The sequence below is a fragment of the Hylobates moloch genome, unplaced genomic scaffold (genome assembly GCF_009828535.3).
Source record: "Hylobates moloch isolate HMO894 unplaced genomic scaffold, HMol_V3 SCAFFOLD_12, whole genome shotgun sequence".
NCBI classification, from domain to species: Eukaryota; Metazoa; Chordata; class Mammalia; order Primates; family Hylobatidae; genus Hylobates; species Hylobates moloch.
Genome location: NW_026652287.1, coordinates 51,992,708 through 52,019,839, shown reverse-complemented (window position 1 = coordinate 52,019,839; position 27,132 = coordinate 51,992,708). Strand labels below are relative to the sequence as shown.

The window sequence follows — 27,132 nt, the reverse complement described above, 5'->3', positions numbered from 1 at the left end:
CCAACGCCCTGGCGTGGGCCGTGCCGTTTTGAAGAATGAGAATGTTTCATTGAGCCTACGCCTCCTGAATGCGGGAAGGCCACGGGATGGTCCCAAGACTGTGCCAAGGCGTGCCAGGCCTCGGGTCCTTGAGGAGGAGCGAGGGCTCCAAGAACGGTGAGGTCGGAGCGGGCCGGGTCGATGGAGCTGGAGCGGCGTGGCGTGCTGGAGGGCCCGGAGGAGCGGGGGTCGCCAGCCGAGGGGACTGCCTGCTAGCGTCCCCCGTGCCCCCCGTCACGGGCACGGCGCGGTGGGGTGGGGGAGCGAGGGGCGCGCGGGGCAGGCATAGGGGCGCGATACGGCGGTGCGCGGGGTCTCTCGGGGTCCAGGTCCAACGGGCCCCCAGATCCAGCCCCCGCCTCTCCGCGCCTGGGTTTCTCTGCTGGGAAACGGGCAGGGGCCCGGGCCCGCCTCCAGGGCGCCCCGCGTTCTCGCTGGCCGCCCCCCAGCCGCGCCCCCGGCGGGGCGGAGCTTGCGCCGGTCCCGCCCCTCCGCCCTCCGCTCTCCCGCCCGCGCGCCCCCGGCCCAGCTGCGGCGCGTGACGCGGGGCGCGCGGCTCCGTCGGCTACGGCGGGCGGGCGCAGGCGACGGGCACGGCGGGCGAGCGGGCGGTATGGCGGCGGCGGGGCCCGCGGCGGGGCCGACAGGGCCCGAGCCCATGCCGAGCTACGCGCAGCTAGTGCAGCGCGGCTGGGGCAGCGCGCTGGCGGCGGCGCGGGGCTGCACGGACTGCGGCTGGGGGCTGGCGCGTCGCGGCCTGGCTGAGCACGCGCACCTGGCGCCGCCCGAGCTGCTGCTGCTGGCGCTCGGCGCGCTGGGCTGGACCGCGCTGCGCTCCGCCGCCACTGCGCGCCTCTTTCGGGTCAGTGTGGCGGGGGGCTGGGACGAGGGCACGCCGGACTGGGGGAAGTCGGGACCGGGGACCTGGGGCCGCCGGCGCGTTCCTTTCTTCCAGTGCTGGTTGCTGCGGATGGAGGGGTCGCCGGAACGTGGGTGGGGGCCTCGGGCTGGAGAGGCCCAGGACGTTGGAGCCCCAGGATAAGGTCTCTCGGGCCGCTGCGCGCCCCCTTCAGACAGTGCGGCGTGGGGGAACCGGATGGATGCGGGGGTGTGGCTGGGCTGGGGTGAGTCTGGGACATGGGGGGCCCGAGACAGGTGGGATGTTTGAGACGTGGGGGACCGAGGCACGGCCCTTTCCGGTCAGTTTGGGACCAGGCGGCCCCGCGCGGTGGATGGCTCCGGCCACCGCGCGCTCTTTCCGGCAGGGACAAGCCAGACACTGAGAAGCCCAGGACCGGGAACGGGAGGGCTTGGCGCACCGCGGCCTGCGCCATGCGCCTCCCTGCCATGTGGGCTGCGCCCTGGCCCGGAGCGAGGTCCGCTGCCCGTTTTCTGCGGGGTCCGTGCGGCGCCGGGGCCGGCTTGCCCGCTGCAAGGGGGAAGAGGCAGGAGCTGCCCGGTCGCTGCCTTGTGCCTGTCTGGGGTCAGCGCCACCCTCCGACCAGGGATGGCAAGGGCCTGGGTGCTCTGGCCACGCCGGTGGTCGCTCCCTTGGAGGTGACATGGCCCGGGGCTTCAGGGTTGGACTGTGCTGCCTCCAAGAGGCGACAGCAGAATTCCCCAGTTTCTGCTGAGACCATCGCCCCTGCGAGAGAGTGACCATGATGGTGACATTGGCGCCTGACCCCACTCACTTCCCTGGGGAAGGGTCGCTGTGGCAGGAGCTGGTTGGAAGGTGTTTGGGCCTTTAGCTTGGCCTGGACACCCCCGTGGACCAGCTGGTGTCACCCCGCCCGTCTGGCTGGAGGGTGCAGGGACAGTGTGCCCAGCACCAACAAAGGGGCCTTTCTCTGCTGGCCGGGAAGAGGCTGGCCCTTGTGAGGTCGATGATGGGCTGTTGTCTGACTGCCACTCTCCCCACTCCCGTCCCCATATCACCCACATGGGGGAGAGACCCCAGCCACAGCCCTGCTGTGGGAGGGGGAGACAGGGCTGTCCAGGGCCCCTCCCTGGGTCCGCAGTGGTCTTTATCCTGCTTGTTGCCCCTGCCTTCTTCCCAATTTCCATCTGGGAAGCCCGAGACCCAGGAGGGCAAGTGGCCCCCCACCCCCGCGGGACAGGAGGATGTGGCGGCTGGTAGACTACCAGGGCGGAGCCCGGGGTCCCTCCCCAGCCCCTTGGGTGGGGTGCTCGCCCCATGTCAAGACTCGCCCTTCCTCAGAAATGGGTGGAGGGGCTGCCGGGTGTTCCAAAGCTCATCTTCTTGGCAGCAGCCTGGTTGCCAGGGGTTACCGGAGCCGGCTCCAGCTGTCTCCATGACAACTGCTGGGTGCTCTGGGCTCCGGCCCCCTCAGCCTCCAGGAAGGGGGTGGGACTTGTCCAGGGGCGGGGCTTGGCCGGGCAGCTCTGGAGCCCCGCCCCCAGGGAGCTTGAGCCCCCCCCCCCCACCCACCCACCGCACTCCCCAACCCCTGCCTTGGAGCCAGCAGCTTGCTCTGCACTCCCAATGCCCCCTCAGGGTCTCAGCTCGCCTGTGACACCCTTTCCGCGTCCTGTCCCCTTTTTCTTCCTCCAGTCCCTCCTCCCCTTTCATCGCCCCCAAGTTCCCATGTCCCCGCCACACTTTCCCCCCAGTCTCTCCCAGCCCTCTAGTCTCTGGCCTCTCCAAATTCCCCCACTGAAGGGGCGGCTTCCTCACAAGTTCTTCCTCTCCCCTCTGTGTCGGTCCCATGGGGCTCTCTGTGTTTCCCAAGATGCCCCCATATAACCCCTCCATGTTCCCTTCAAGGGTCACCGCCACCAGCCCAACTCCCTTGGGCTGACGCATCCATCTGTCTCCCTCACTGTAAGCCCAAGTGTCCCCCTCCCGGCCTCCAGAGCCCTCCTGCTCCCCTCCTCTCCCCTCGGGGCCTCCTCCCTCACTCCCCTCCCAGCACCGCCGCGGCCGGACAGCTGGGCACTAAGTTTAGCCTTGGCAGGCGCCTGTGGGCTCTGTTTATGCTCCAGGTGGCTGGGGGCATGGGGGACAGGCCTTCCCAGTGCTGCCCGGCCTGGGGAGTCCCTGGGCCTCAGTTTCCCCACCCTGGAGGAGCAGTCTCTGGCCTTCAGCACCAATGGCTGCCTGCCCGTCTTCTCCCCCATAGCCCCTGGCGAAGCAGTGCCGCCTCCAGCCCAGAGATGCCGCCAAGATGCCCGAGAGTGCTTGGAAGTTTCTCTTCTACCTGGGCAGCTGGAGCTACAGTGCCTACCTGCTGTTTGGCACCAACTACCCCTTCTTCCATGACCCACCATCTGTCTTCTACGGTAGGGGCCCTGAGGGGATGGCTGGGATGGCTCTCTTAAAACACAAAGACGCCAGGCTTGTGGTCCCAGCTAATCATGAGGCAGAAGCAGGAGGATCGCTGGAGCCCAGGAGTTGGAGGCCAAGGGGAGCTGTGAGCACGCCACTGCACTCCAGCCTGGGCGTCAGAGTGAGACCCCATCTGGTATCAAAAAAGAGGGCCAGGTGCAGTGGCTCACGCCTGTAATCCCAGCACTTTGGGAGGTCAAGGTGGGTGGATCACGAGGTCAGGAGATCGAGACCATCCTGGCTAACACGGTGAAATCCCGTCTCTACTAAAAATACAAAAAATTACCCGGGTGTGATGGGCGCCTGTAATCCCAGCTACTTGGGAGGCTGAGGCAGGAGAATCGCTTGAACCTGGGAGGCAGAGGTTGCAGTGAGCGAGATTGCGCCACTGCACTCCAGCCTGGGCAAACAGAGCAAGACTCTATTAAAAAAAAAAAAAAGAGAAGAAAAAAAAAGAACAGTGTAAGGGGACGCTTATCAGAATTAGAGCTCCTATGGGTGTCTCAGAAGTTAAGCCAGCCCCAAGACAAAGGTGATCCCTGGGGACAGGAAAGGGGGTATCTGGCCGCGTTGGAGCTCAGGGAAGACATCCTGGAGGGACCCCTGTGTGGGTCCAGGCAGGCATTCCAGGTGTCAGTAACAGCATGTGCAGAGGCCCAGAGGCACTCACGTTGCATGGGGACAGCAGGAGGGTCGCTGCAGAGAGCTGAGGCAGCAGTTTGAGTTCCATTCTGAATGTGTGTTTTTTTTTTTTTTTGAGACAGAGTCTCGCTCTGTCGCCCAAGCCGGAGTGCAGTGGCGCGATCTCGGCTCATTGCGAGCTCCGCTCCCGGGTACACACCATTCTCCTGCCTCAGCCTCCCTAGTAGCTGGGACTACAGGCGCCCGCCACCACTCCCGGCTAATTTTTTGTATTTTTAGTAGAGACGGGGTTTCACTGTGTTAGCCAGAATGGTCTCAAATCTGCTGACCTCATGATCTGCCTGCCTCGGCCTCCCAAAGTGCTGGGATTACAGGTGTGAGCCACCGTGCCTGGCCTGACTGTGATGTTTTTAAGCACAGCATGGAGAGGATTGGGTTTTGTGGATGACAAAATGCTTCCTCTGGCTGCCCTGTGGGGGTGAGAGGGTCCCCTTGGCTTGCACCATCTTGGTGAGGAGATAAACATGATGAGGCCTGGTGCGATGGCTCATACCTGTAATCCCAGCACTTTGGGAGGCTGAGGCAGGTAGATCACTTGAGGTCAGGAGTTCAAGACCAGCGTGGCCAACATGGTGAAACCCTGTCTCTGCTAAAAATACAAAAATTGGCCAGGCATGGTGGCACGTGCCTGTAATCCCAGCTACTTGGGAGGCTGAGGCAGGAGAATCACTTGAACCCAGGAGGTGGAGGTTGCAGTGAGCTGAAATGGTGCCACTGCACTCCAGCCTGGGTGACAGAGCAAGACCTCATTTCCAGAAAAAAAAAAAAAAGATGATGAGGATGAGAAGTGAGCTGGGCGTGGTGGCTCACTGGCTCACACCTGTAATCCCAACACTTTGGGAGGCGGAGGTGGGAGGATTACTTGAGCACAGGAGTTCAAGAGCAGCTGGGGCAACATGGTGAGACCTCCATCTCTACACAAAATTAGCCTGGTATGGTGGGGCACGTCTGTAGCACCAGCTACTTGGGAGGCTGAGGTGGGAGAATTGCTTGAACCTGGTAGGTGGAGGTTGCAGTGAGCTGAGGTCATGCCACTGCACTCCAGCCTGGGCAACAGAGCGAGACCCTGTGGGGGGGGGGGGGGGGGGGTGAGGGGAAGATGATAAGAAGTGGCTGTGTCCAGTTGATTGGAGTGGATATGGCCTGAGCTCTGGGTGGGCTGGGCAGGGAGGTGACTGCAGCGCGCTCTGTGTGACCTGTCCTGGCAGAGAATGCAGGGCAGGGCCAGCATCGCCACTGGGCAGGCTGATGTAGGAAACCCCATCTGCAATGGAGCAGTGGGGACTGCGGCTTCTCTGCCCTGCGAGGACCACCAGGGCTGTGGGCCAGGGAGACACATGATAGCTGTTTCCTGCCATGTGATGGGAACAGCCTAGAGGGCTCCTTGTGGCACGGAGCCCAGAGTGTACAGTGGATGTGGCACCCGTGGGGCCACTTTTCCCATGTAACACACCTTGATCCCCTAGAGGGGAGGTGTTAGCTGTTGCTCAGTTTTCCTTCTAGACGGATGACCCATGATTGAACTCTCATAACTTTTTTTTTTTTTTTTTTGAGACGGTCTCACTCTGTCACCCAGTCTGGCGTGCAATGGCATGATCTCGGCTCACTACAATCTCCACCTCCCAGGTTCAAGTGATTCTTCTGCCTCAGCCTCCTGAGTAGCTAGGATTACAGGCACGTGCCACCACACTCGGCTAATTTTTGTATTTTTAGTAGAGACGAGGTTTCACCATGTTGGTCAGGCTGGTCTCAAACTCCTGACCTCAGGTGATGCGCCTGCCTCGGCCTCCCAAAGTGTCAGGATTACAGGCATGAGCCACTGTGCCCGGCCTCTCTTAACATTTTGGGCATGGAGTTGCCTTTAGCTTCTTTTTTTGTTGTTGTTGTTTGAGATGGGGTCTTACTCTGTTGCTCAGGCTGGAGTACAGTGGCGTGATCACGGCTCACTGCAGCCTCGACCTCCTGGGCTCAAGCAATCATCCCACCTCAGCCTTCTGAGTAGCTGGGACCACAGGTGTGTGCCACCACCCCCAGCGAATTTTTTTGTATTTTTTTGGTAGAGATGGGGGTCTCACTATGTTGGCCAGGCTGGTCTTGAACTCTTGGCCTCAAGCAGTCCTCCCACCTCAGCTTCCCAAAGTGGTGGGATTACAGGTGTGAACCACCTCACCCAGCCTTAGTTGCTTTTTGTAAATGACACTCACAAGTTAGCTGATTATTTCCATGTGCATTTATTGAGCACCTACTGTATACCACAGCTGAGACACAGCTAGGAACAGGTCAGAGAAAGCCCTGTGCCCTCATGAAGCTGGCCGTGTGGCAGGGGTGACAGACAGTGCAGTACGCAGTCTATCAACAGCAGTAAGTGTGGATGAGAAAACGTGTGGAGAGAAGAGGCAGTGTGCTGTGTTGGGGAGGTGGGGAGGGGCAGTTTTTAGCAGGGACAGGGGTGGCCCCACTGAAGGGGACTGAGTGAGGGCCTGGAGGTGCCTGGGGCAGGCAGGAGAGGCAGGGACTGCTGTCCAAGCGAGTGGGGGCCATGCCTTCCAGGCCTCGGAGGCCACGATCCGGATTTGTTACTTATCTGTGGGCTGGGAGCAGAGGAGTGATGTCACCCTGGGTTGGGCATCTACCCCAGGGCTCCAGGAGGGGGCTGACAGCAGGAGCTGGAGCCCGAAGGGACTCCCACCAGGACTGAGCTGAGGGGAGAGGATGGGAGCAAAGTGGCCAATTTTAGAAATGTTTTTTTTTTTTTTTTTTTTTTTTTTTTTTGAGACGGAGTCTCGCTCTGTCGCCCAGGCTGGAGTGCAGTGGCGCGATCTCGGCTCACTGCAAGCTCCACCTCCCGGGTTCACGCCATTCTCCTGCCTCAGCCTCTCCGAGTAGCTGGGACTACAGGCGCCGCCACCACGCCCGGCTAATTTTTTTGTATTTTTAGTAGAGACGGGGTTTCACCGTGGTCTCGATCTCCTGACCTCGTGATCCGCCCGCCTCGGCCTCCCAAAGTGCTGGGATTACAAGCGTGAGCCACCACGCCCGGCTAGAAATGTTTAGAAGGCAGAGTTGATGGTATTTGCTGCCACCCTAGAGGTGGTGTGAAAGGAAGAGGGTGAGGATGATGCTAGGGTCTTGTGAGATGGGGGCTGGTCAGGGAGACCAAGATTCTGGATTCAGGGATAGAGACAAGGCAGGGATGGCATTGAGTGTCCCAACAGGAGGTGGGACATGAGTATGAAGAGGTGGGACAGGCCAGGCGCGGTGGCTCACTCCTGGAATCTCAGTACTTTGGGAGGCCAAGGTGGGAGGATCACTTGAGCCCAGGAGTTCGAGACCAACCTTGGGAATATAGTGAGACGCTATCTCTACAAAAAATAAAAAAATAAAATTAGCTGGATATGGTGGCGCGTGCCTGTGGTCCCAGTTCCTGGGGAGGCTGAGGCAGGAGGATTGCTTGAGCTCGGGAGGTTGAGGCTACAGTGAGCCAAGATTGTGCCACTACATTCCAGCCAGGGTGACAGAGCGAGGCCCTTTCTCAAAAAACAAAAGGAGGGAGAGGAGATTTGAGACCCCTGAACTAAGCCAGGACTTCCCCCCTATCCTGTGGGGAGGTAAAGCTATAGGAGGGTTGGGGGAGGGGCCCTGTTGGAAAGGTGGGCAACAGATCCAGCAAGGTGGCCCTGGGCAAAAGCTTGGGCTCACATGTTTCTGGAGAGTCAGAATGGAGAGGATCAGGGCATTTCAGAGTTTCAAGCAATTTTCACTGAAATTCTGGAAGAGGGCCAAAGAGGGCCGGGCACAGTGGCTCACACCTGTAATCCTAGCACTTTGGGAGGCTGAGGTGGGTGGATCACTTGAGGCCGGGAGTTCGAGACCCGCCTGGCCAACATGGTGAAACCCCGTCTCTACTAAAAATACAAAAATTAGCCAGGCATGGGGATGCATGCCTGTAATCCCAGTTACTCGGGAGGCTGAGGCAAGAGAATCGCTTGAACCCAGGAGGTGGAGGTTGCAGTGAGTCGAGATCACGCTACTGCACTCCAGCCTAGGCGACAGAGCAAGACTCTGTCTCAAAAAAAAAAAAAAAAATTCTGGAATAGGGTGTGGAATAGGGGAGGGTTTTTTGTTTGTTTCTTTGTTTGTTTGTTGTTGTTTTTTTTTGAGACGGAGTTTCGCTCTTGTTGCCCAGGCTGGAGTACAGTGGCATGATCTCGGCTCACCACAGCCTCTGCCTCCTGGGTTCAAGCAATTCTCCTGCCTCAGCCTCCGGAGTAGCGGGATTACAGGCATGCACCACCACGCCCAGCTAATTTTGTATTTTTAGTAGAGACAGGGTTTCACCATGTTGGTCAGGCTAGTCTCGAACTCCCGACTTCAGGTGATCTGCCCGCCTCGGCCTCCCAAAGTGCTGGGATTACAGGCATGAGCCACTGCACCTAGCCTGTTTTTTTAGAGACAGGGTCTCACTCTGTCGCCCAGGCTGGAGTGCAGTGGTGTGATCTCAGCTCACTGGAACCTTTGCCTCCTGGGTTCAAGGGATCCTCCTGTCTCAGCCTCGCCAGTAGCTGGGATTACAGGCACGAGCCACCACACCCGGCTAATTTCTTTTTTTGAGATGGAGGCTTGCTCTGTCACCCAGGCTGGAGTGCAGTGGCACCCTCTCAACTCCCTACAATCTCCGCCTCCCAGGTTCAAGCGATTCTCCTGCCTCAGCCTCCCGAGTAGCTGGGACTACAGGTGTGCATCACCACGCCCAGCTAATTTTTTCTATTTTTAGTGGAGCTGGGGTTTCACCATGTTGGCCAGGCTGGTCTTGAATTTCTGACCGCAAGTGATCCACGCACCTTGGCCTCCCCAAGTGCTGGGATTACAGGCGTGAGCCACCTCAGTTGGCCTCCACTTTTTATTGAGGTAAAATTTATGTAACTTGAAATTAGGCATTTTAGCCAATCACAAAAAGACAAATACTATGTGATTCCACTTATATGAGGTTCCTATAGTCATCCCACTCATACAGACAGAAAGTGGGATGGAGGGGTGCCAGGGGCTGGGGGAGGGAAATGGGGAAAGACTGTTTAATGGGGACAGAGGACTGTTCCATTGGGGAAGAGGAGAATGTTCTGGAGATGGCTGCTGGTGATGGTTGCACAACAATGTGTACTTAACAAATGGCTTAGATGGTAAATTTTTGCCATATAAATCTTACCACAATTTTTTTTTTTTTTTTTTTGAGACAGAGTTTCACTCTTGTTGCCCAGGCTGGAGTGCAATGGCGTGATCTTGGCTCACCGCAACCTCCACCTCCTGGTGTAAGCGATTCTCCTGCCTCAGCCTTCCAAGTAGCTGGGATTACAGGCATGTGCCACCATGCCCAGCTAATTTTTGTATTTTTAGTACAGACGGGGTTTCGCCATGTTGGCCAGGTCTCCAACTCCTGACCTCAGGTGATCCACCTGCCTCCACCTCCTGGCCAAAGATTAACCATTTTAAAGTGAACAGTTCATCAGCTTTTAGTCCATTCACAGTGTTGTTCAACCACCCCCTCTGTCTAGTTCTGGAACATTATCATCCCCCACAAAAGGAAACCCCGTCCCTATTAACAGTCACTTACCAGTCCTCTCCCCCAGCCCCTGGCAGCCACCAGTCTGCTTCCTGTCTCTGCACATTTGCCTGTTCTGGGCATTTCAGATCACTGGAGTCTCACACTGTGTGACCTTTTGTGTTTGGCATCATGTTTTTGGGGTTCACCCACATTGTAGCATGGATCCATGCTTCATTCTTTTTCATGGCTGCGTAGTATTCCACTGTGTGGAGGTAACCTACCTATCCTTCATTCATCCACTGATGCACATTCGGGTTGTGTCTGCCTTTTGGTTGTGTGCTGCTATGGACAGGGACACATGAGTATCTCTTTGAGTCTCTGTTGTCCATTGTCAGGCACACACCCTAGTGGACTTGCTGGGTCATGGTGAACGTTTGTGTGTACATGGCCATCAGGGCTGAGTGAGGACAGTGGACAAACAGTCATGGGGGCCAGGGATCGCTGGAGAGATGTGGGCAGGAGACAACAGTGCCTGGACTGGGGTGGGGGTGGCATGGGCCAAAGAGGGGACCCTGGATGGGGGTTCTAGTGTAACTCGGCTGCAGAAGGGGCCAGGCCAAGATGAAAGTTGTCGCAGAGGCGGTTCATGGGGCATCTGGAGGCAGCTGGGCTGCAGGGCAGGTTACCAAGGCAGGGGCCAGGAAGCCGCAGATGGAGGCTGGAGGGTCTGTCTTGGGGGTCTGCAGAAAAGGAGTGGCCAGAGAACAGGGAGCAACCCAGAGAGTTCCAGGTTGTGTGGGCAGAGCACAGCATGGCTTCCCACCTTTTTTTGTTTTTTGTTTGTTTGTTTGTTTTGTTTTGTTTTGTTCTGAGACAGGGTCTGGCTGTGTCTCCCAGGCTGGAGTGCAGTGGCAACATCTCAGCTCGTGCCACCACCTCTGCCTCCCTCCAGGACTCAAGTGATCCTTCCACCTCAGGCTCCTGAGTAGCTGGGACTACAGGCGTACAACACCTCACCCGGCTAATTTTTTTTTTTTTTTTTGAGACGGAGTCTCACTGTGTCGCCCAGGCTGGAGTGCAGTGGCGCGATCTTGGCTCACTGCAAGCTCTGCCTCCCGGGTTCACGCCTTTCTCCTGGCTCAGCCTCCCAAGTAGGTGGGACCACAGGTGCCCACCACCACACCCGGCTAATTTTTTGTATTTTTATTAGAGACGGGGTTTCACTGTGCTAGCCAAGATGGTCTTGATCTCCTGACCTTGTGATCCGCCTGCCTTGGCCTCCCAAAGTGCTGGGATTACAGGCATGAGCCACCGCGCCCGGCCTCGGCTAATTTTTATATTTTTTTTGGCAGAGACAGCGTCTCACCATGTTGTCCAGGCTGGTCTCGAACTCCTGGACTCAAGCAACTCTCCTGCCTCGGCCTGTCAAAGTGCTGGGATTACAGGCGTGAGCCACCGTGCCCGTCCAGAGCATAGCCCTTGACTTTGGTGTCTGGCAGCCTCTGGGGTTGTGGCTGAGGAGAGGAGGAGGTGGACGTGGTGGGGTGGGCTGGTGTGTCACCTATCACCTGAGCGTGGTGGTCAGGTGCACCAGGAGGCCGGAGGAGGGGAAGGTGAGGCAGGACCCGCTTGGTGGGAGAGCCTGCGCTTGGTGGCATGGTGTGCCTAGGCATGGCAAGACTCCATGGGCAGCCACCTCTGTCAGGGCCAGGGATTTGCAGGGAGTGGGCCCAGGACACCCACAAGGTAGGGACCTGTTAAGATAAAGACAGGAAGGGGGCCGGGCACAGTGGCTCATGCCCGTAATCCCAGCACTTTGGGAGGCCGAGGCGGGCAGATCATCTGAGGTCAGGAGTTCAAGACCAGCTTGGCCAACACAATGAAACCTGTCTCTACTGAAAAAAAAAAAAAAAAAAAAAAGCCGGGCATGGTGGTGGGTGCCTATAATCCCAGCTACTCGGGATGCTGAGGCAGAAGAATCACTTGAACCCGGGATATGGAGGTTGGAGTGAGCCGAGATCCCACCACTGCACTCCAGCCTGTACACAGCAAGACTCCATCTCAAAAAAAAAAAAAAAAAAAGAGATAAAAATGAGAAGGGGCGCTGGGCTGGGTGAGGTGGCTCATGCCTGTAATCCCAGCACTTTGGGAGGCCAAGCTAGGAGGATTGCTTGAGCCCAGGAGTTCGAGACCAGCCTGGGCAACATGGCAACACAAAAATTAAAAAAGAAAGAAATTATCCAGGCATGGTGATGGGTGCCTGTGGTCCCAGCTACTCAGGAGGCTGAGGTGGGAGGATCACTTGAGCCCAGGAGGTCGAGGCTGCAGTGAGCTATGATCACACCATTGCACTCCAGCATGGGCTACAGAGCAAGAACATCTCTTTATATATAAAAAAATTTAAAATGTATATAATGATAATAATGTGTCTATATTAGTTCAGCATTTGTAGCAAATATGCCACTTAAAGCCAGGGAAATGGAAATCTGTGGCTGTGTTGGGGCAGAAGAGAGAAAGGAACTTTCTGTCCTATCTGCTTAATTTTTCTAGAAACCCAAAACTCTTCCTAAAATAAAAATCCTTCCTGGCCAGGCACGTTGGCTCACACCTGTAATCCCAGCACTTTGGGAGGCCGATGTGGGTGGATCACCTGAGGTCAGGAGTTCGAGTCCAGTCTGTCCAACATGGCAAAAGCCCATCTCTACTAAAAATACAAAAAAATTAGCCGGGTGTGGTGTCCGGCGCCTGTAATCCCAGCTACTCTGGAGGCTGAGGCAGGAGAATCACTTGAACCTGGGAGTTGGAGGTTGCAGTGAGCTCAGATCACTGCACTCCAGTCTGGTGACGGAGCGAGACTGTCTCAAAAAAAAAAAAAAAAAAAAAAAAAAGACACCTGGGAAAAAAAAAAAAAAAAAAAAAAAAAAAAGACACCTGGGCGAGGTGGCTCACGCCTGTAATTCCAGCACTTTGGGAGGCCGAGGCAAGTGAATCTTGAGGTCAGGAGATGGAGACCATCCTGGCTAACATGGTGAAACCCCATCTCTACTAAAAATACAAAAAATTAGCTGGGCTTGGTGGCATGTGCCTGTAGTCCCAGCTACTCAGGAGGCTGAGGCAGGAGAATCATTTGAACCCAGGACGTGGAGGTTGCAGTGAGCTGAGATCACGCCACTGCACTCCAGCCTGGGCGACAGAGGGAGACTGCGTCTCAAAAATAAAAAAGAAAAAAGAATTGGGAATGGAAAGCCAGCAATCAGACACGCATGGTTACCCGGGTACTGGGAGGACACGTGTGGCTTGGAGGGTGTCACCGGATCCTGGAGGCGGTTGTCTAGAGGCTTCGCAGGGCCCTGACTGTGAGATTTGGCTCCCCCCAGACTGGACACCGGGCATGGCGGTGCCACGGGACATTGCGGCCGCCTACCTGCTCCAGGGAAGCTTCTACGGCCACTCCATCTACGCTACGCTATACATGGACACCTGGCGCAAGGACTCAGTGGTCATGCTGCTCCACCATGTGGTCACTCTCATCCTCATCATCTCCTCCTACGCCTTCAGGTAAGGACAGGATCGGGTGGCAGGGGGCCGAGGCACAGCCCACACAGAGTGCAGAGGCTGATGACGTTGCGGCGAGGCACAGAGGAGGCCGTGGAGGGGATCACATCATGTCGGAGTGCTCAGGGGTCCGACGAGGGGACAGGCCAGAGGGAGGAAGGCCGAGAAGGGGATGTGGGCCTGGAGATTCCTGAGGGAGATTCTGCAGGGATGGGGTGAAACAGGCCCGGAGAGCCATAGCCACCCCACCTCACTCACCCACCCAGCTCCTCAGATGCTACCCTTGACCAGCCAGGTCACACACCCAGGAGTTCCTGAGCACCTGCTATGCCCAAGCAATGGGGGCACGACTGTGAACGCAGCTGACACACCCTGATGTTCTAGAGCCAACCACGGCCGTCACTGAGCCTTTCAGATGGAGTCTGTCTGAGCCTCACCGTGCCGTGTGCATAAAATCCACCCCGGCTTCAAAGCCTTCGTATACAAACGAGTGAAAATATCTTATCCACCCTTTTATTTCTCTCTCTCTCTTTTTTTTTTTTTTTTTGAGACAAGGTCTCGCTCTGTCACCCAGGCTGGAGTGCAGTGGCATGACCATAGCTCACTGCAGCCTGGACCTCCTGGGCTCAAGTGATCCTCCCACCTCAGCTCCCCGAAGTGCGGGTATTACAGGCGTGTGCCACCACGCCTGGCCTTGTTATCTCGACTCCATATTGAAATGACAATATTTTGGATATACTGAATTAATTAGAATGCATTATTAAAATTAATATTACCTGTTCTTTTCTCTTTCTTGTTAAATGTGGACGATAGAAACTTTAAAATGAAATACACCGCTCATATACTATTCCTACGGGACTAGCCACTCTAGCTGCGATAATAGAGTTGCCACGGCCCACAAATATAGAGCAACAAAGAGGTGGCCCTTTCAACTTTAATTAGACTTAAAACTCCAGGAGCAGTAGCTCATGCCTGTAGTCCTCCAGCTACTTAGGAGGCTGAGGCAGGAGGATCGCTTGAACCCAGGAGTTTGAGTTCAACCTGGGCAACATAGGGAGACCCTGTCTCTAATAAATACATTTTTAGGCTGAGCACGGTGGCTCACGCCTGTAATCCCAGCACTTTTGCAAGGCCAAGGCAAGCGGATCACGAGGTCAGGAGATCGAGACCATCCTGGCTAACACAGTGAAACCCTGTCTCTACTAAAAATAGAAAAAATTAGCTGGACGTGGTGGTGGGTGCCTGTAGTCCCAGCTACTCAGGAGGCTGAGACAGGAGAATGGCATGAACCCAGGAGGCGGAGGTTGCAGTGAGCCAAGATCATGCCACTGCACTCCAGCCTGGGTGACAGAGTGAGACTCCATCTCAAAAATAAATAAACACATATATAAATACATTTTAAAATTACTTTATCTTATTTATTTATTATTTATTTTTTTGAGACAGGGTCTCGCTCTGTCACCCAGGCTGGAGTGCAGTGCCGTGATGTTGGCTCACTGCAACCTCCGGCTCCCAGGTTCAAGCAATCCTCCCGCCTCACCTCAGCCTCCCAAGTAGCTGGGATTACAGGGGTATGCCATCACACCGGCTAATTATTATATTTTTAGTAGAGATGGGGTTTCACCATGTTGGCCAGGCTGGACTCGAACTCCTGACCTCAAGTGATCCACCTGCCTCAGCCTCCCAAAGTGCTGGGGTTATAGGCATGAGCCACCACGTCTGGTTAGTTTAAAAAATAATTTTAAAAAGCCCCCATTCCATTCCTCAGCCACACAAGCCACAGTTCAAGGGCTCAGTGGCCACAAGTGGCTGGTGGCTTCCACGTTGGACAATACAGGTTTAGAACATTCCCATAGTTCTAGAAATTTCTATCAGACAAGGCTCTCTAGAGGGCAGAATCAGATGATAGAACCAAAAAGGAAGGAAGGAACAGTTCATTTGAAGGTGATAAGAATTATGGAGAAAAGGCCAGGTGCAGTGGCTCATGCCTGTAATCCCAGCACTTTGGGAAGCCGAGGTGGGCGGATCACCTGAGGTCAGGAGTTCGAGAACAGCCTGGCCAACATGGTGAAACCCTGTGTCTGCTAAAAATAAAAAAATTAGCTGGGCATGGTGATGAGTGCCTGTAGTCCAAGCTACTCAAGAGGCTGAGGTGGGAGAATCGCTTGAACCCAGGAGGCAGAGGTGGCAGTGAGCTGAGATCTCACCACTGCATTCCAGCCTGGGCAACAGAGCGAGGCTGTGTCTCCAAAAAAAAAATTGTGGCTGCAGGTGTTAAGTGTAGGTGCGTTGGTCTGGGGGTGACAGATGAGCAGATGAGCAGAGACTGAAAGGAGTGAAGGGAGGTGCATTCAGCCAGGCACTGGCATGCTGGGTCATGGGGACAGCATGTGCAAAGGACCTGTGGCAGGAGCCCAGGACCTGTCAGGAGACAGAGCAAGGAACAGGGACTTGGTGAGAGACACTTCCCCACGTCCAGGGTGGATCCAGGCCCCTCGGGCAGTGCATCCGTCAGGTGGAGACTCTGCGGAAGGACGGGGGATGGCCTTCGGGCTTATTAAGATCCTAATGGGGCCGGGCGTGGTGGCTCACACCTGTAATCCCAGCACTTTGGGAGGCCAAGGTGGGTGGGTCACATGAGGTTGGGAGTTCGAGATCAGCCTGACCAACATGGTGAAACCCCGTCTCTACTAAAAATACAAAATTAACTGGGCGTGGTGGCGCATACCTGTAATGCCAGCTACTTGGGAAGGCTGAGGCAGGAGAATTGCTTGAACCCGGGAGGTGGAGGTTGTGGTGAGCTGAGATCGCACCATTGCACTCCAGCCTGGGCAACAAGAGCAAGACTCTGTCTCAAAAAAAAAATTTTTTTTAAAAAAGCATCCTAATGGGCTGCGGCAGAGGCCTTTCCTGCAGCGATGGCCAGGCTGCACGCACAGACCTGGAAGTCTCACCATGGTGGTGGGGTCCAAAGTGAGGGACAAGTTCATGGAGGATCTGGACACAGAGTGGCCCAGGCCTGTGAGAGTCAGGGGTCATAGAGGGTCAGAAGTCACCAAGATGAGGAGGGGCCAGCAAGGAACTCCAAGACCGGGCACAGTGGCTCACGCCTGTAATCCCAGCACTTTGGGAGGCCAAGGTGAGAAGATCAGTTGAGCCCAGGAGTTTGAGGCCATTCTGGGCAACATAGCGAGACCCAGTCTCTACTAAAAATTAAAAAAATTAGCCGGGTGTGGTGTTGCTTTCCTGTAGTCCCAGCTCCTCTGGGGGCTGAGGTGGGAGGATCACTTGAGCCTGGGAGTTTGAGGCTGCAGTGGGCCCGATCACACCACTGCACCCCAGCCTGGGCCACAGAGCAAGACCCTGTCTCAAAAGAAAAATAAACTTCCAGGGAGCCCCCTGGGCCACACGGGGACACTGAGGCAGGGAAGATGAGGGTCTGGTTGGGGGTGCATGGCTAAGTGGGGGACAGTGAGGAAAGGGCATCCTGGGAAGTGGAGATGGGCAGGGCAGGCGAGCCAGGAAGGGTGGCTTTGAAGAGGCCCACCAGGAGCCTGAGGTGTAGCCCAGAGACTCTCTGCTGGGGGCCTTAGTGCAGCGTGGAGGTCCCCCAATGTGAGCTGCCCTCTCCTCTCTGCCTGCTGCTCCCCCAGGTACCACAATGTGGGCATCCTTGTGCTCTTCCTGCACGATATCAGTGATGTGCAGCTTGAGTTCACCAAGCTCAACATTTACTTCAAGTCCCGCGGCGGCTCCTACCATCGGCTGCATGCCTTGGCAGCAGACCTGGGCTGCCTCAGCTTCGGCTTCAGCTGGTGAGTTGTAGCGAGTTCTGGGCAGGGAGGGAGGTGTGGCCTGGTGAGGTGGGTGTGGCCAGAAAAGGGGTGTGACCAGGCAGGGAAGGAGGCGGGGCCCAGTGAGGTGGGTGTGGCATGACAAGGGAGGGGCCTTATTTGGATGGGACCGTGAAGGGGCGGGGCTATACAGGAAAGGAGTAGGACAAGGGTGGGGCCAACTGAGCTAGGAGTGGGGCTGGGCAGAAAAGGATAAACCAGGTGAGGTGGGTGGATCCAGGAAGGGGAGGGGCCTGATGAGATGGGTTGGGCCAGGCATGGAAGGGGAGAAGCTAGACTAATGCAGAGCAAGCCAGGGATGGGGCCAAGCAGGGTTGGGGTAGGGCTGGGCAGAGAAAGAGGTAGGGCTTTGGTGTGGTGGGGAAGACCTGGCAGAGAAAGGGAGGCGCTGTGCAGGGAAGGAGGTAGGGGCTTGGTGAGGTGGGCGGGGCCTGGCAGAGAAGGGGAGGGACTGGGCAGGGAAGGAAGTAAGGCCTTGGTGAGGTGGGCGGGGCCTGGCAGGAAAGGGGCGGGACTGGGCAGGGAAAGAGGTAGGGCCTTGTGAGGTGGGTGGGGCCTGGCAGGGAAGGAGAGGGACTGGTCAGGGAAGGAGGTGGGGTTTGGTGAGGTAGGTGGGGCCTAGCAGAGAAGGGGAGGGACTGGGAAGGGGAGGAGGTGGGGCCTTGGCTAGGTGGGTGAGGCCTGGCAGGGAAGAGGGGGCTGGGCAGGGAAGGAGGTGGGGCCTTGGTGAGGTGGGCGGGGCATGGCAGGGGAGGGGAAAGACAGAGCAGTAGTAGAAACAGGTGGGCAGAGGTGGGCAAGGATGGGACAAGGGGGCAAGGGTGGGTCTAGGATGGGATAGGACAGGGACTGGGTAGGGCACCGTCCCCCTCCACCCATGGCCTCCTGACTCCTCCCACCACAGGTTCTGGTTCCGCCTCTACTGGTTCCCACTCAAGGTCCTGTATGCCACCAGTCACTGCAGTCTGCGCACGGTGCCTGACATCCCCTTCTACTTCTTCTTCAATGCGCTCCTGCTGCTGCTCACCCTTATGAACCTCTACTGGTTCCTGGTGAGTCGGCCCCGGCTGTCCTCCACAGTGGCAGTCCCGTCCTCATCCCAATCCCTGTCCCCTCCTCAGGCAGTCCCGGGGAGGGGCACGTTAGGTGGCAGACAGCCTGTGTGGAGGGCCTGGGACAGGAGCACACGGCTGTCAGCAAGGCAGTGGCGTGGGGGGCTTTCTTCTCACCGGCACCTCCCCTCCCCTCTCGCAGTACATCGTGGCGTTTGCAGCCAAGGTGTTGACAGGCCAGGTGCGCGAGCTGAAGGACCTGCGGGAATACGACACAGCCGAGGCCCAGAGCCTGAAGCCCATCAAAGCCGAGTGAGTGTGGAGGGGCCCGCGCCCCGCGTTCCCTCCTTTAGTGTCACCCGTCTGAGCGTGCTCATGGGCAGGCCCCCAAGACCCAGCAGCAGATGAGGCCGACGCAGATGCTGCCCCCCAAGCCTACTCCAAAACAGAGACTGCAATAAAGGCGTGGATGATGTGGCCAGTGCCCTGAAGGACAGGACAGTGAGGAAGGGGAGGGAGAGGCTGGGGAGGGGCAGGCAGGGCGACAGGCAGGGTCTCGGCAGTGGGGACACTGAGGGCCAGGCCTAGTGGCCGGCGTGGCTGGACTGGCGAGCCGGGGCCCCATGGGTGGTGAGGAGTAGTTGTTGGCCAGGCTGGATGACGACCTCTGACCCATGCTGCCACTGGAGCTGGTGGCAGTGGGGCTGGGGAGGAAGGGCTGCAGAGAGAGCCAAGGGCTGCAGAGAGAGCCCAGGCTCCATCTGGGCCGAGACATCCTGGCCTCCGAGTCTGACAGGGGAGCCCACTGCCTGACCAAACAGGAGCTGGGGCTGGGAGCTCAGACTCAGTCCAGCCCAGGAGGGAGTCCTGGGGAAGGAGACTGCCCACGAGCCTCACCAGCCCTGGGTGACAGCCAGATGGTGTCCGAAGCCCCAGGCCTTGGGCGGGCAGGGAGTGCCTGGGCCAGGGATGAACGGAGGCCGAATTGGGTAACAAGCAGAGTCGGGGTGTGCAGTGTCTCATAGGCAACGTGAGGAGTGTTTGAGCAGGAGCAGGGGCAGGAGGTTGTGGAAGGCCCTGGAAGGTGCTGACCATCCAGGCCCTCTGATTTGGCCAGTGGGGGCCATCAGTGACCTGGGAACGATGGTTTCAGGGAAGCAGTGGCTCAGAGCTCCGTGACGTTTTTTGGAACGGGAGGTGTGAGATGCAGACATTTAACACATCCGGGGCTGTAGCCAGGCAGAGGAGCATCAGACCCCCCACCCTGTTTGGAAGGGAGAACCCATCAGATTCGCCTTGGGTGTAGATGAAACAGAAATAAAAGAATCAAAGACGACTCAAAGACTTTTGGCTCGAGCTGGTATTGACTGAGATGGGATTGGGGCAGGGTCGCATGGGTTCTGGCAGATGTGGCGTTAGGAGCCTCCTTTTGAGGGTGTTAGATTGCACTGTCCTTTGAGCATGAGTCAATAATTTTTTTTTTTTTTGAGACAGGGTCTCACTCTGTCGTCCAGGCTGGAGTGTGCGGTGGCACGATCTTGGCTCGCTGCAACCTCCACTTCCCAGGCCCAGGAAGTGATCCTCCTGCCTCAGCCTCCCAACTAGCTGGGACCACAGGCATGCACCACCATGCTGTGCTAACTTTTGTATTTTTTGTAGAGCTGGGGTTTCCTCATGTTGCTCAGGCTGGTCTCAAACACCTGGGCTCAAGTGATCCACATGCCTTAGCCTCCCAAAGCTGCTGGGATTACAGGCATGAGCCACTGCAGCCAGCCTCAGTCGGGAATTCTCCAGAGATCAGCTAGGTCTCCCCAAGGAGTCTTCCAAAGGTGGCGATGGCTAAAGGGGGCACCAGTTTGGCAACATCTAGACACCAGGAAGGTCCTCTTGCTGTAGAACAGTGAGCTCATGGTGGGGACATCCTTGGAGGTGCAGAACCCAGGACAAGAGGAAGCCAGACCTCCCAGCCCCACCAGTGTCTGGCTCTGTCCCCGCTGAGGATGTCTCATCAGAACACAGGGTAAGAGCTGGCATGTACTCTAGGACAGCAAAGCATGGACTCTGCACAGAAGGGCCAGAGTGTACCAGGGAACACCCTGCGATGACTGATCCCATAGGCACCACCAGCAGAGTTCGATTCTCTAAGGACAGCTGGAGTTAGTGCAGTCGGGTATAAAACAGGATGGGATGAAGGCGGTCAGGCTGAGAGATGTCTTCCAAAAGAGCCCGTCAGCATGCCCAGAAACTGTCAAGATCATGGGAAACAGGGAAAGACTGAGGAACAATCCAGGGTCAGAGGAGACCAAGGAGACAGATGCCACCTGCAGCATAGGCTCCTGGACCAGGAAAGGGACCTTCACCAAGAAGCTGGTGAATTCAAATCATGTCGAGTTTAGTTAATAGCAAAGCACCAATGTTGGTTTCTTTAGCTGCGACCCATGTGCCATGGAAATGTAAGCTGTAATGTCAGGGAAGCTGGATGGAGGTGACAGGAGCTCCCTGTACTCCCTTTGTAGCATCTCTGTAAATCTAAAATTATTCTAAAATAAAAAAGTTTGGCCACGCATGGTGGCTCACGTCTGTAATCTCAGCACTTTGGGAGGCCAAGGCAGGAGGATGGCTTGAGGCCAGGTGTTCAAGACCAGCCTGGGCAATATAGGGATATCTAGTCTCTAAACACACACACACACACACACACACACACACACACACACACACACACCCAAAAAAAACAAACAAAATAGCCATGTGTTGTGGCACACACCTATAGTCCCAGCTACTCAGGAGGCTGAGGTGGGATGATCGCTTAAGCCAGGGAGCTGCAGTGAGCCGTGATCACACCACTATACTCCAGAGCAACAGAGCAAGACCCTGTCTCAAAACAAAGAAAAAAACCAAACCAAAACAAACCAAAAAGTTTATTTTAAAAACAGGTATGAGAGACCATCAAAAATGGCATTGAAGGCCAGGCGCGGTGGCTCATGCCTGTAATCCCAGCACTTTGGGAGTCCAAGGCAGGTGGATCACTTGAAGTCAGGAGCTGGCTAACATGGTGAAACCCCGTCTCTACTAAAAATACAAAAACTTATCTGGGCATGATGACGCACTCCTGCAATCCCAGCTACTCAGGAGGCTGAGGCAGGAGAATCGCTTGAACCTGGGAGGCAGAGGTTGCAGTGAAAAAAAGGCATTGAATGTTACTTTCCCAGGGACTGTATAACAAAAGTAACACAAACTTGTGACTTACAACCACAGGAACTTATTCTCTAATATTTCTGGATGGCAGATGTTCAAAATCAAGGTCAGCTGCGCGGTGCTCCCTCTGGGAACTCTAGGCGAGGATCCCTCTTTGCCTCTTGGGCTTCTGGTGGCTCCAGGCATTTCTTGTTTTGTGGCTGCATCGCTCCAGTCTCGGTCTCTGTCTTCCCAGGGCTTTCTCTTCTTCTCTTCCATCTCTCTTCTCTCTTATAAGGACACTTGTCATGGTGAAACAGGTCAGGGTCACTGGTCTTGTTGTCTAAGGTGTTGTCTGAGCTTGTGGTCTCACGACCAAGAAAATTAAGGAACGTAGACACAAAGGCCGAGGTTGGAGCAAAAGTTTAATAAAAGAAAGCTCTCCCCAGCAGAGAGAGGACTCCAGGTGGATTGCCGTTTTAACAGTTGAATCCAAAAGCTTCTTTTTTTTTTTTTTTTTTTTTGAGATAGTGTCTCACTCTGTCGCCCAGGCTGGAGTGCAGTGGTGTGATCTCAGCTCACTGCAACCTCCACCTCCCGAGTTCAAGCAATTCTGCCTCAGCCTCCTGAGTAGCTGGGACTACAGGCGTGTGTCACCAGACCCAGCTAATTTTTGTATTTTTACAAATGGGGTTTCACCATGCTGGCCAGGCTGGTCTTGAACTCCTGACCTCAAGTGTTCCTCCTGCCTCAGCCTCCCAAAGTGTTGGGATTATAGGCGTGAGCCACCGTGCCCAGCCTGTTTCTTTTTTTTTTTTTGAGACAGAGTCTTGCTGTTGCCCAGGCTGGAGTGCAGTGGCGCGATCTCGGCTCACTGCAGGCTCCGCCCCCCGGGGTTCACGCCATTCTCCTGCCTCAGCCTGTCTGAGTAGCTGGGACTACAGGCGCCCGCCACCACGCCCGGCTAATTTTTTGTATTTCTGTAGAGACGGGGTTTCACCGTGTTAGCCAGGATGGTCTCGATCTCCTGACCTCGTGATCCGCCCGCCTCGGCCTCCCAAAGTGCTGGGATTACAGGCATGAGCCACCACGCCCGGCCCAGCCTGTTTCTTTCTTTCTTTCTTTTTTTCTTTTTTAGAGAGAGGGTCCCACTCTGTCACCCACGCTGGAGTGCACTGTCTCAATCATAGTTCACTGCAGCCTCAACCTCCTGGGCTTAAGTGATCCTCCCGCCTCAGCCTCCCAAGTAGCTGGAACCACAGGCACCCACTGTCATATCCAGCTAATTTTAAAGTGTTTTTGTAGAGACGAGATCTCACTATATTACCCAGTCTGGTCTCAAACTCCTGGCCTCAAGCAATCCTCCCACCTCAGCCTCCCAAAGTGCTGGCATTACAGGCATGAGCCACTTTGCCTGATTCCAAAAATTCAATCAGGATTGGAACACTTCAGAAAACCAAGACTGAGAACCACTTTTATATAACTCAGGAGGCATGAAGCAAATCAGAGAGCAATTAATTGGCTTGATCTCTTCCTCACCCCATCTCACCCCATTGCTGCTTCTTGAGCAGCCTCATCTCCAGGGTCCCCTCATCTGTATTCCTTCCCCTGAATTCCGTGTCCTCCTCATGGCCCTCATGGGACCCCTAGTGATGTGGGTAGCCAGTACCCTTCTCTCGTACACTGACGCCCGTAGCTTCCTTGTGGTCATTCCCATGTCCTTGTCATGACCCAGCCCCTCCGTCCAAAGTCCCCATTGCCCTCTCAGGGGCTGCCGGGACCGGCCATCCATTGAGACACTCTCACCTCTCTCTGGCTCTGGTGACCTGCACCCAGTGCTCCGTAAATCCCATTTTCACCTCTGCTGCACCTGCCACCGCCCCTGCAGTGTCTAAAGAACTGGGTTGGGCACGGTGACTCACATCTGTAATCCCAGCACTTTGGGAGGCCGAGGCTGGAGGATGGTTTGAGCCCAGGAGGTCAAGGCTGCAGTGAGCCACGACTGCACCACTGCACCCCAGCTGCGGTAACAGAGCAAGACCCTGTCTCAAAAAATAAAAATAGAAAACTGTGAACTTCAGCCCCTATGTCTGGCCCATGTAGGAGCATCTTCCCTCCTGAGGGTTCCTGGGCACCAGCTGTCCCCATCATCATCATCTCCTGCACTGATAATCTGGCCAACATGTCCTCAAGAAAGCAGGAGTGGCCGGGTGAGGATGTCCACCTGCTGCTACAGTGGACAACAGTCCCTCTCTCTCTGAGGCTAGGGATGTTCACCCAGCTTGCCTATTCAAGGACATTTCAACCCAGGAGAGAACGTGCTCTCTGCTCTTCTCCACCACTGGCCTCATCAGCCTGTTTCCCTCCCTTGTAGCAGAATTCCTAGATCCTCCTCAAACCCAGCTGTGCCCAGTCTTCCTCTCCCCATCCCGAAGACCACTCCTGTCCAGCTCCCATGTGGCTCTCTTGGTGCTAACCCCAGAGAGTCCCCTCCCCTTCTTCTTCTTATTTTTTTTGAGACAGAGTCTTGCTCTGTCACCCAGGCTGGAGTACAGTGGTGAGATCTCAGCTCACTGCAACCTCCACCTTCCAGGTTCAAGCAATTCTCCTGCCTCAGCCTCCCGAGTAGCTGGGATTACAGACGTGTGCACCACACCTGGCTAATTGTTGTATTTTTTTTAGTAGAGATGAGGTTTCACAATGTTGGCCCAGGCTGGTCTTGAACACCTGACCTCAGGTGAGCCACCCGTCTCGGCCTCCCAAAGTGCTAGGATTACAGGTATGAGCCACCATGCTTGGCCCTGACTAATTTTTAAAATTTTTGTAGAGATGGGGTCTCACTGTGTTGCCCAGGCTGATCTTGAACTCCTAGGGTCAGGTGATCCGCCTGGCTCGGCCTCCCAAAATGCTGGGATTACAGGCGTGAGCCACTGCGCCTGGCCCTTGAAGCCCTTTATTTACTCTGCACTCCTGCTCTGTCTCTCTGGCCTCCTGGCTGGCCTCCTCCTCTTCTGGGGCCCTTTCTCTGCCCACACTTAATCCACACCGACTCCCACATTTCTCTCCTAGCCACGAAGCTCCCCTGAGTGCCATTCTCCATCTCCCGTGTTTGACATTTCCAGCATCTTCTAAAATATCTCAAATCAGCCCCCAATTTCACCCCAGACTCCCTCTCTAGTCATAGACTAGTGTCAACACTAGTCTATCAGTGTCAACAGCAGTTTGGGGCAAAACCCTTGTAAGACCCCAGGGGGCCCTGTCTCCTCTGTCTCCCTCTCCTCCTCATCTATGAAGAAACATCTAGAAAATGCCTGCATCATCCTTCTCTCTCTGCACCCCCGCTCTGACTCTTTCTTTTCACCACAGTGGTGGATAGAAGCCGAAAGGTGTCAATCAGAGTAAGGACATCTCGGCCCGGCATGGTGGCTCACGCCGATAAATCCCAGCACTTTGAGAGGCTGAGGCGGATGGATCACCTGAGGTCAGGAGTTCGAGACCAGCCTGGCCAACATGGTGAAATCCCGTCTCTACTAAAAATATAAAAATTGGCCAGGTGCGGTGCTCACGCCTGTAATCCCAGCACTTTGGGAGGCCAAGGCGGATGGATCACCTGAGGTCAGGAGTTCTAGACCAGCCTGGCCAACATGGTAAAACCCCATCTCTATTAAAAATACAAAAATTAGCTGGGCGTGGTGGCAGGCACCTGTAATCCCAGCTACTTGGGGGGCTGAGGCAGGAGAATCGCTTGAACCCAGGATGCAGAGGTTGCAGTGAGCCAAGATCGTGCCACTGCATTCCAGCCTGAGGGACAAGAGCGAGACTTTGTCTCAAAAAAAAAAAAAAAAAAAAAATTACCCTGGGCATCGTGGTGCATGCCTGTAATCCCAGCTACTCGGGAGGCTGAGGCAGGAGAATCCGGTGAACCTGGGAGGCAGAGGTTGCAGTGAGCTAAGATTGTGCCACTGCACTCCAGCCTGGGCGACAGAGCGAGACTCCGTCTCAAAAAAAAAAAAAAAAACAAGAAAGAAAAAAAAATAACAGAGAAAAGCTATCTCCCCCAAGGTGGGTACACCCCCACCCACACCCCAAAAGGCAAATACTGACAGCTGTTTCTGAGTGGGTAGAGAACACTTTGAAGCTTTTGCAGAAAAAACAAACAAGAATCAGCAGGAAAGCTCTGATAAAAAGACACAGGGCGAGGATGCTAAACTTTACCATTAGAGGAATCTATACTCTCTGTGGGAACTGAGTGGAGAAGCTGACCTAAGACCTTAAAACCTTTATTTAGCAAATACTAAAGACCATCCTGGAGGGCAGGAATGGAAAGCACGGGGACCCTCTGGAAAACACAGTGAGGGTGTGTTTTTGTTTCCTGTAAGCCTTAGGGCAAACCCCCACCTTATACCAAAGGTGTCGATGCAGAAATGGAATCCCTGGAGTCATCCCAGAGCCAAAAGGGGAGAGTGTGTCACAGACGTTTGTTTATGGGAAGAATCGAGAAGCCACAAGGGTGGATGAAGAAACACCACTCACGGTCTCAAGGATCGCAGGCAAAATCAGAAGACAAGTGACACGTGGGAGGTCCAAGCAAGGCTTATCTCCTCTCAGATAAAGACCAACAGTCTTTGGATGGGGACAGCCAGTTGGCTGTGAAATGCATACAGAGAAGCTGAGCTTCAGCCTAAGAGAAGAGCGAATTAAAGTGACAGAAGCCCTTTGGGAGGTGGAGGAGGGCTGACTGCTTGAGCCGAGGAGTTTGAGACCAACCTGGGCAACATAGCGACCTCACCTCTACAACATAGCGATCTAATCTCAACAAACAATAAAAAAGTTAGCTGGGACCAGGCACGGTGGCTCACGCCTGTAATCCCAGCACTTTGGGAGGCCAAGGTGGGCGGATCACCTGAGGTCAGGAGTTCAAGACCAGCTTGGGTGATATGGTGAAACCCTGTCTCTACTAAAAATGCAAAAATTAGCTGGGTGTGGTGGCAGATGCCACCACACTACTCGGGAGGCTGAGGCAGGAGAATCACTTGAACTCAGTAGGCAGAGGTTCCAGTGAGCTGAGATTGTGCCACCACACTCCAGACTGGGCAACAGAGCAAGATTCCGTCCAAAAAAAAAAAAAAAAAAAAAAAAAAAGCTGGGAGTGGTGGCGTGCCCCTGTAATCCCAGCTACTCTGGAGGCTGAGGTAGGAGGATCCATTGAGCCTTGGAGGTTGTGCCACAGCTCCAGCCTGGACCACAGAGTAAGACCTTGTCTCCAAAAAAAAAAAAAGGAAAAGAAAAGAACTTGGAAGGGAAGTAGGGGGGGACAGCAGATGCGAGCCAGGGCCACTGGAGTCAAGGACTAGCCTTCGTGGGGTGGGTGGCAGAGGAGAGGAGGATGTGCAGGGTCCCACTGTGGAGGCGGTGGAGTTGTCAGGCCCAGGCTGGTACGTGGCTTTTGCCCTCCAGCGGCCTGGAGAGGCAGGGAGGAGGGGAAGAGAAAGATTTAATTGCAGAGGGGGTAGCAAGGAGGAAGTGCCAGGGTGCCAGGAGGGACATACGTGTCTACGGGGCAGGTTGGAGGGGCAGGGTGAAGGCAAGGAGGAAGCCACAAGGCGAGGCCCGGGCCTGGCCAGATAAAAGGAGCCAGAGGGTGTGAAACGGCCAGAGAAGAAGCGGGAAAGAGGGCCAGGCGGCCGCGTGGGGCTCCCAGGCTAACCTGCGCTGGTTCTGACCCCCCAGGAAGCCACTGAGGAACGGCCTGGTGAAGGACAAGCGCTTCTGAACCCCTCGGCCCCGCCCCCATGGACCCGGCCCCACCCCGAATACCCCGGCCACGCCCCCCGTCCCTGACGCCCCTCCACACCCTCCAACTTCGCT

The 27,132-nt window shown here is 55.7% G+C and overlaps 1 protein-coding gene across 4 annotated transcripts; it reads left to right on the top strand.

Moving 5' to 3' along the window:
* The first annotated feature begins 1 nt into the window (after nt 1).
* On the top strand, nt 2-27,132 carry CERS1 (ceramide synthase 1). Of its 4 annotated transcripts, none has more exons than XM_058424850.1 (7): nt 2-156; nt 3,183-3,342; nt 13,007-13,187; nt 16,838-16,999; nt 17,943-18,090; nt 18,293-18,402; nt 19,244-19,559. In XM_058424850.1, exons 2-7 carry the CDS (start codon nt 3,228-3,230, stop codon nt 19,323-19,325), a joined length of 798 nt encoding a protein of 265 aa, XP_058280833.1. In that variant the 5' UTR covers nt 2-156; nt 3,183-3,227; the 3' UTR covers nt 19,326-19,559. The 4 variants fall into 4 exon arrangements, with proteins under 4 accessions (XP_058280833.1, XP_058280831.1, XP_032026078.1 ...); XM_058424848.1 differs by lacking the exon at nt 2-156 and adding an exon at nt 531-901 and having other exon boundaries at nt 19,244-19,562; XM_032170187.2 differs by lacking the exons at nt 2-156; nt 19,244-19,559 and adding exons at nt 535-901; nt 26,995-27,132.

Excerpts from the sequence above, each read along its gene's own strand:
- CERS1 (XM_058424848.1), top strand. The coding sequence starts at position 653 with ATGGCGGCGGCGGGGCCCGCGGCGGGGCCGACAGGGCCCGAGCCCATG. Across the intron at positions 902-3,182 it reads CCACTGCGCGCCTCTTTCGG|CCCCTGGCGAAGCAGTGCCG; the intron begins GTCAGTGTGGCG and ends TCTCCCCCATAG. Across the intron at positions 18,403-19,243 it reads CTGAAGCCCATCAAAGCCGA|GGAAGCAGTGGCTCAGAGCT; the intron begins GTGAGTGTGGAG and ends CGATGGTTTCAG.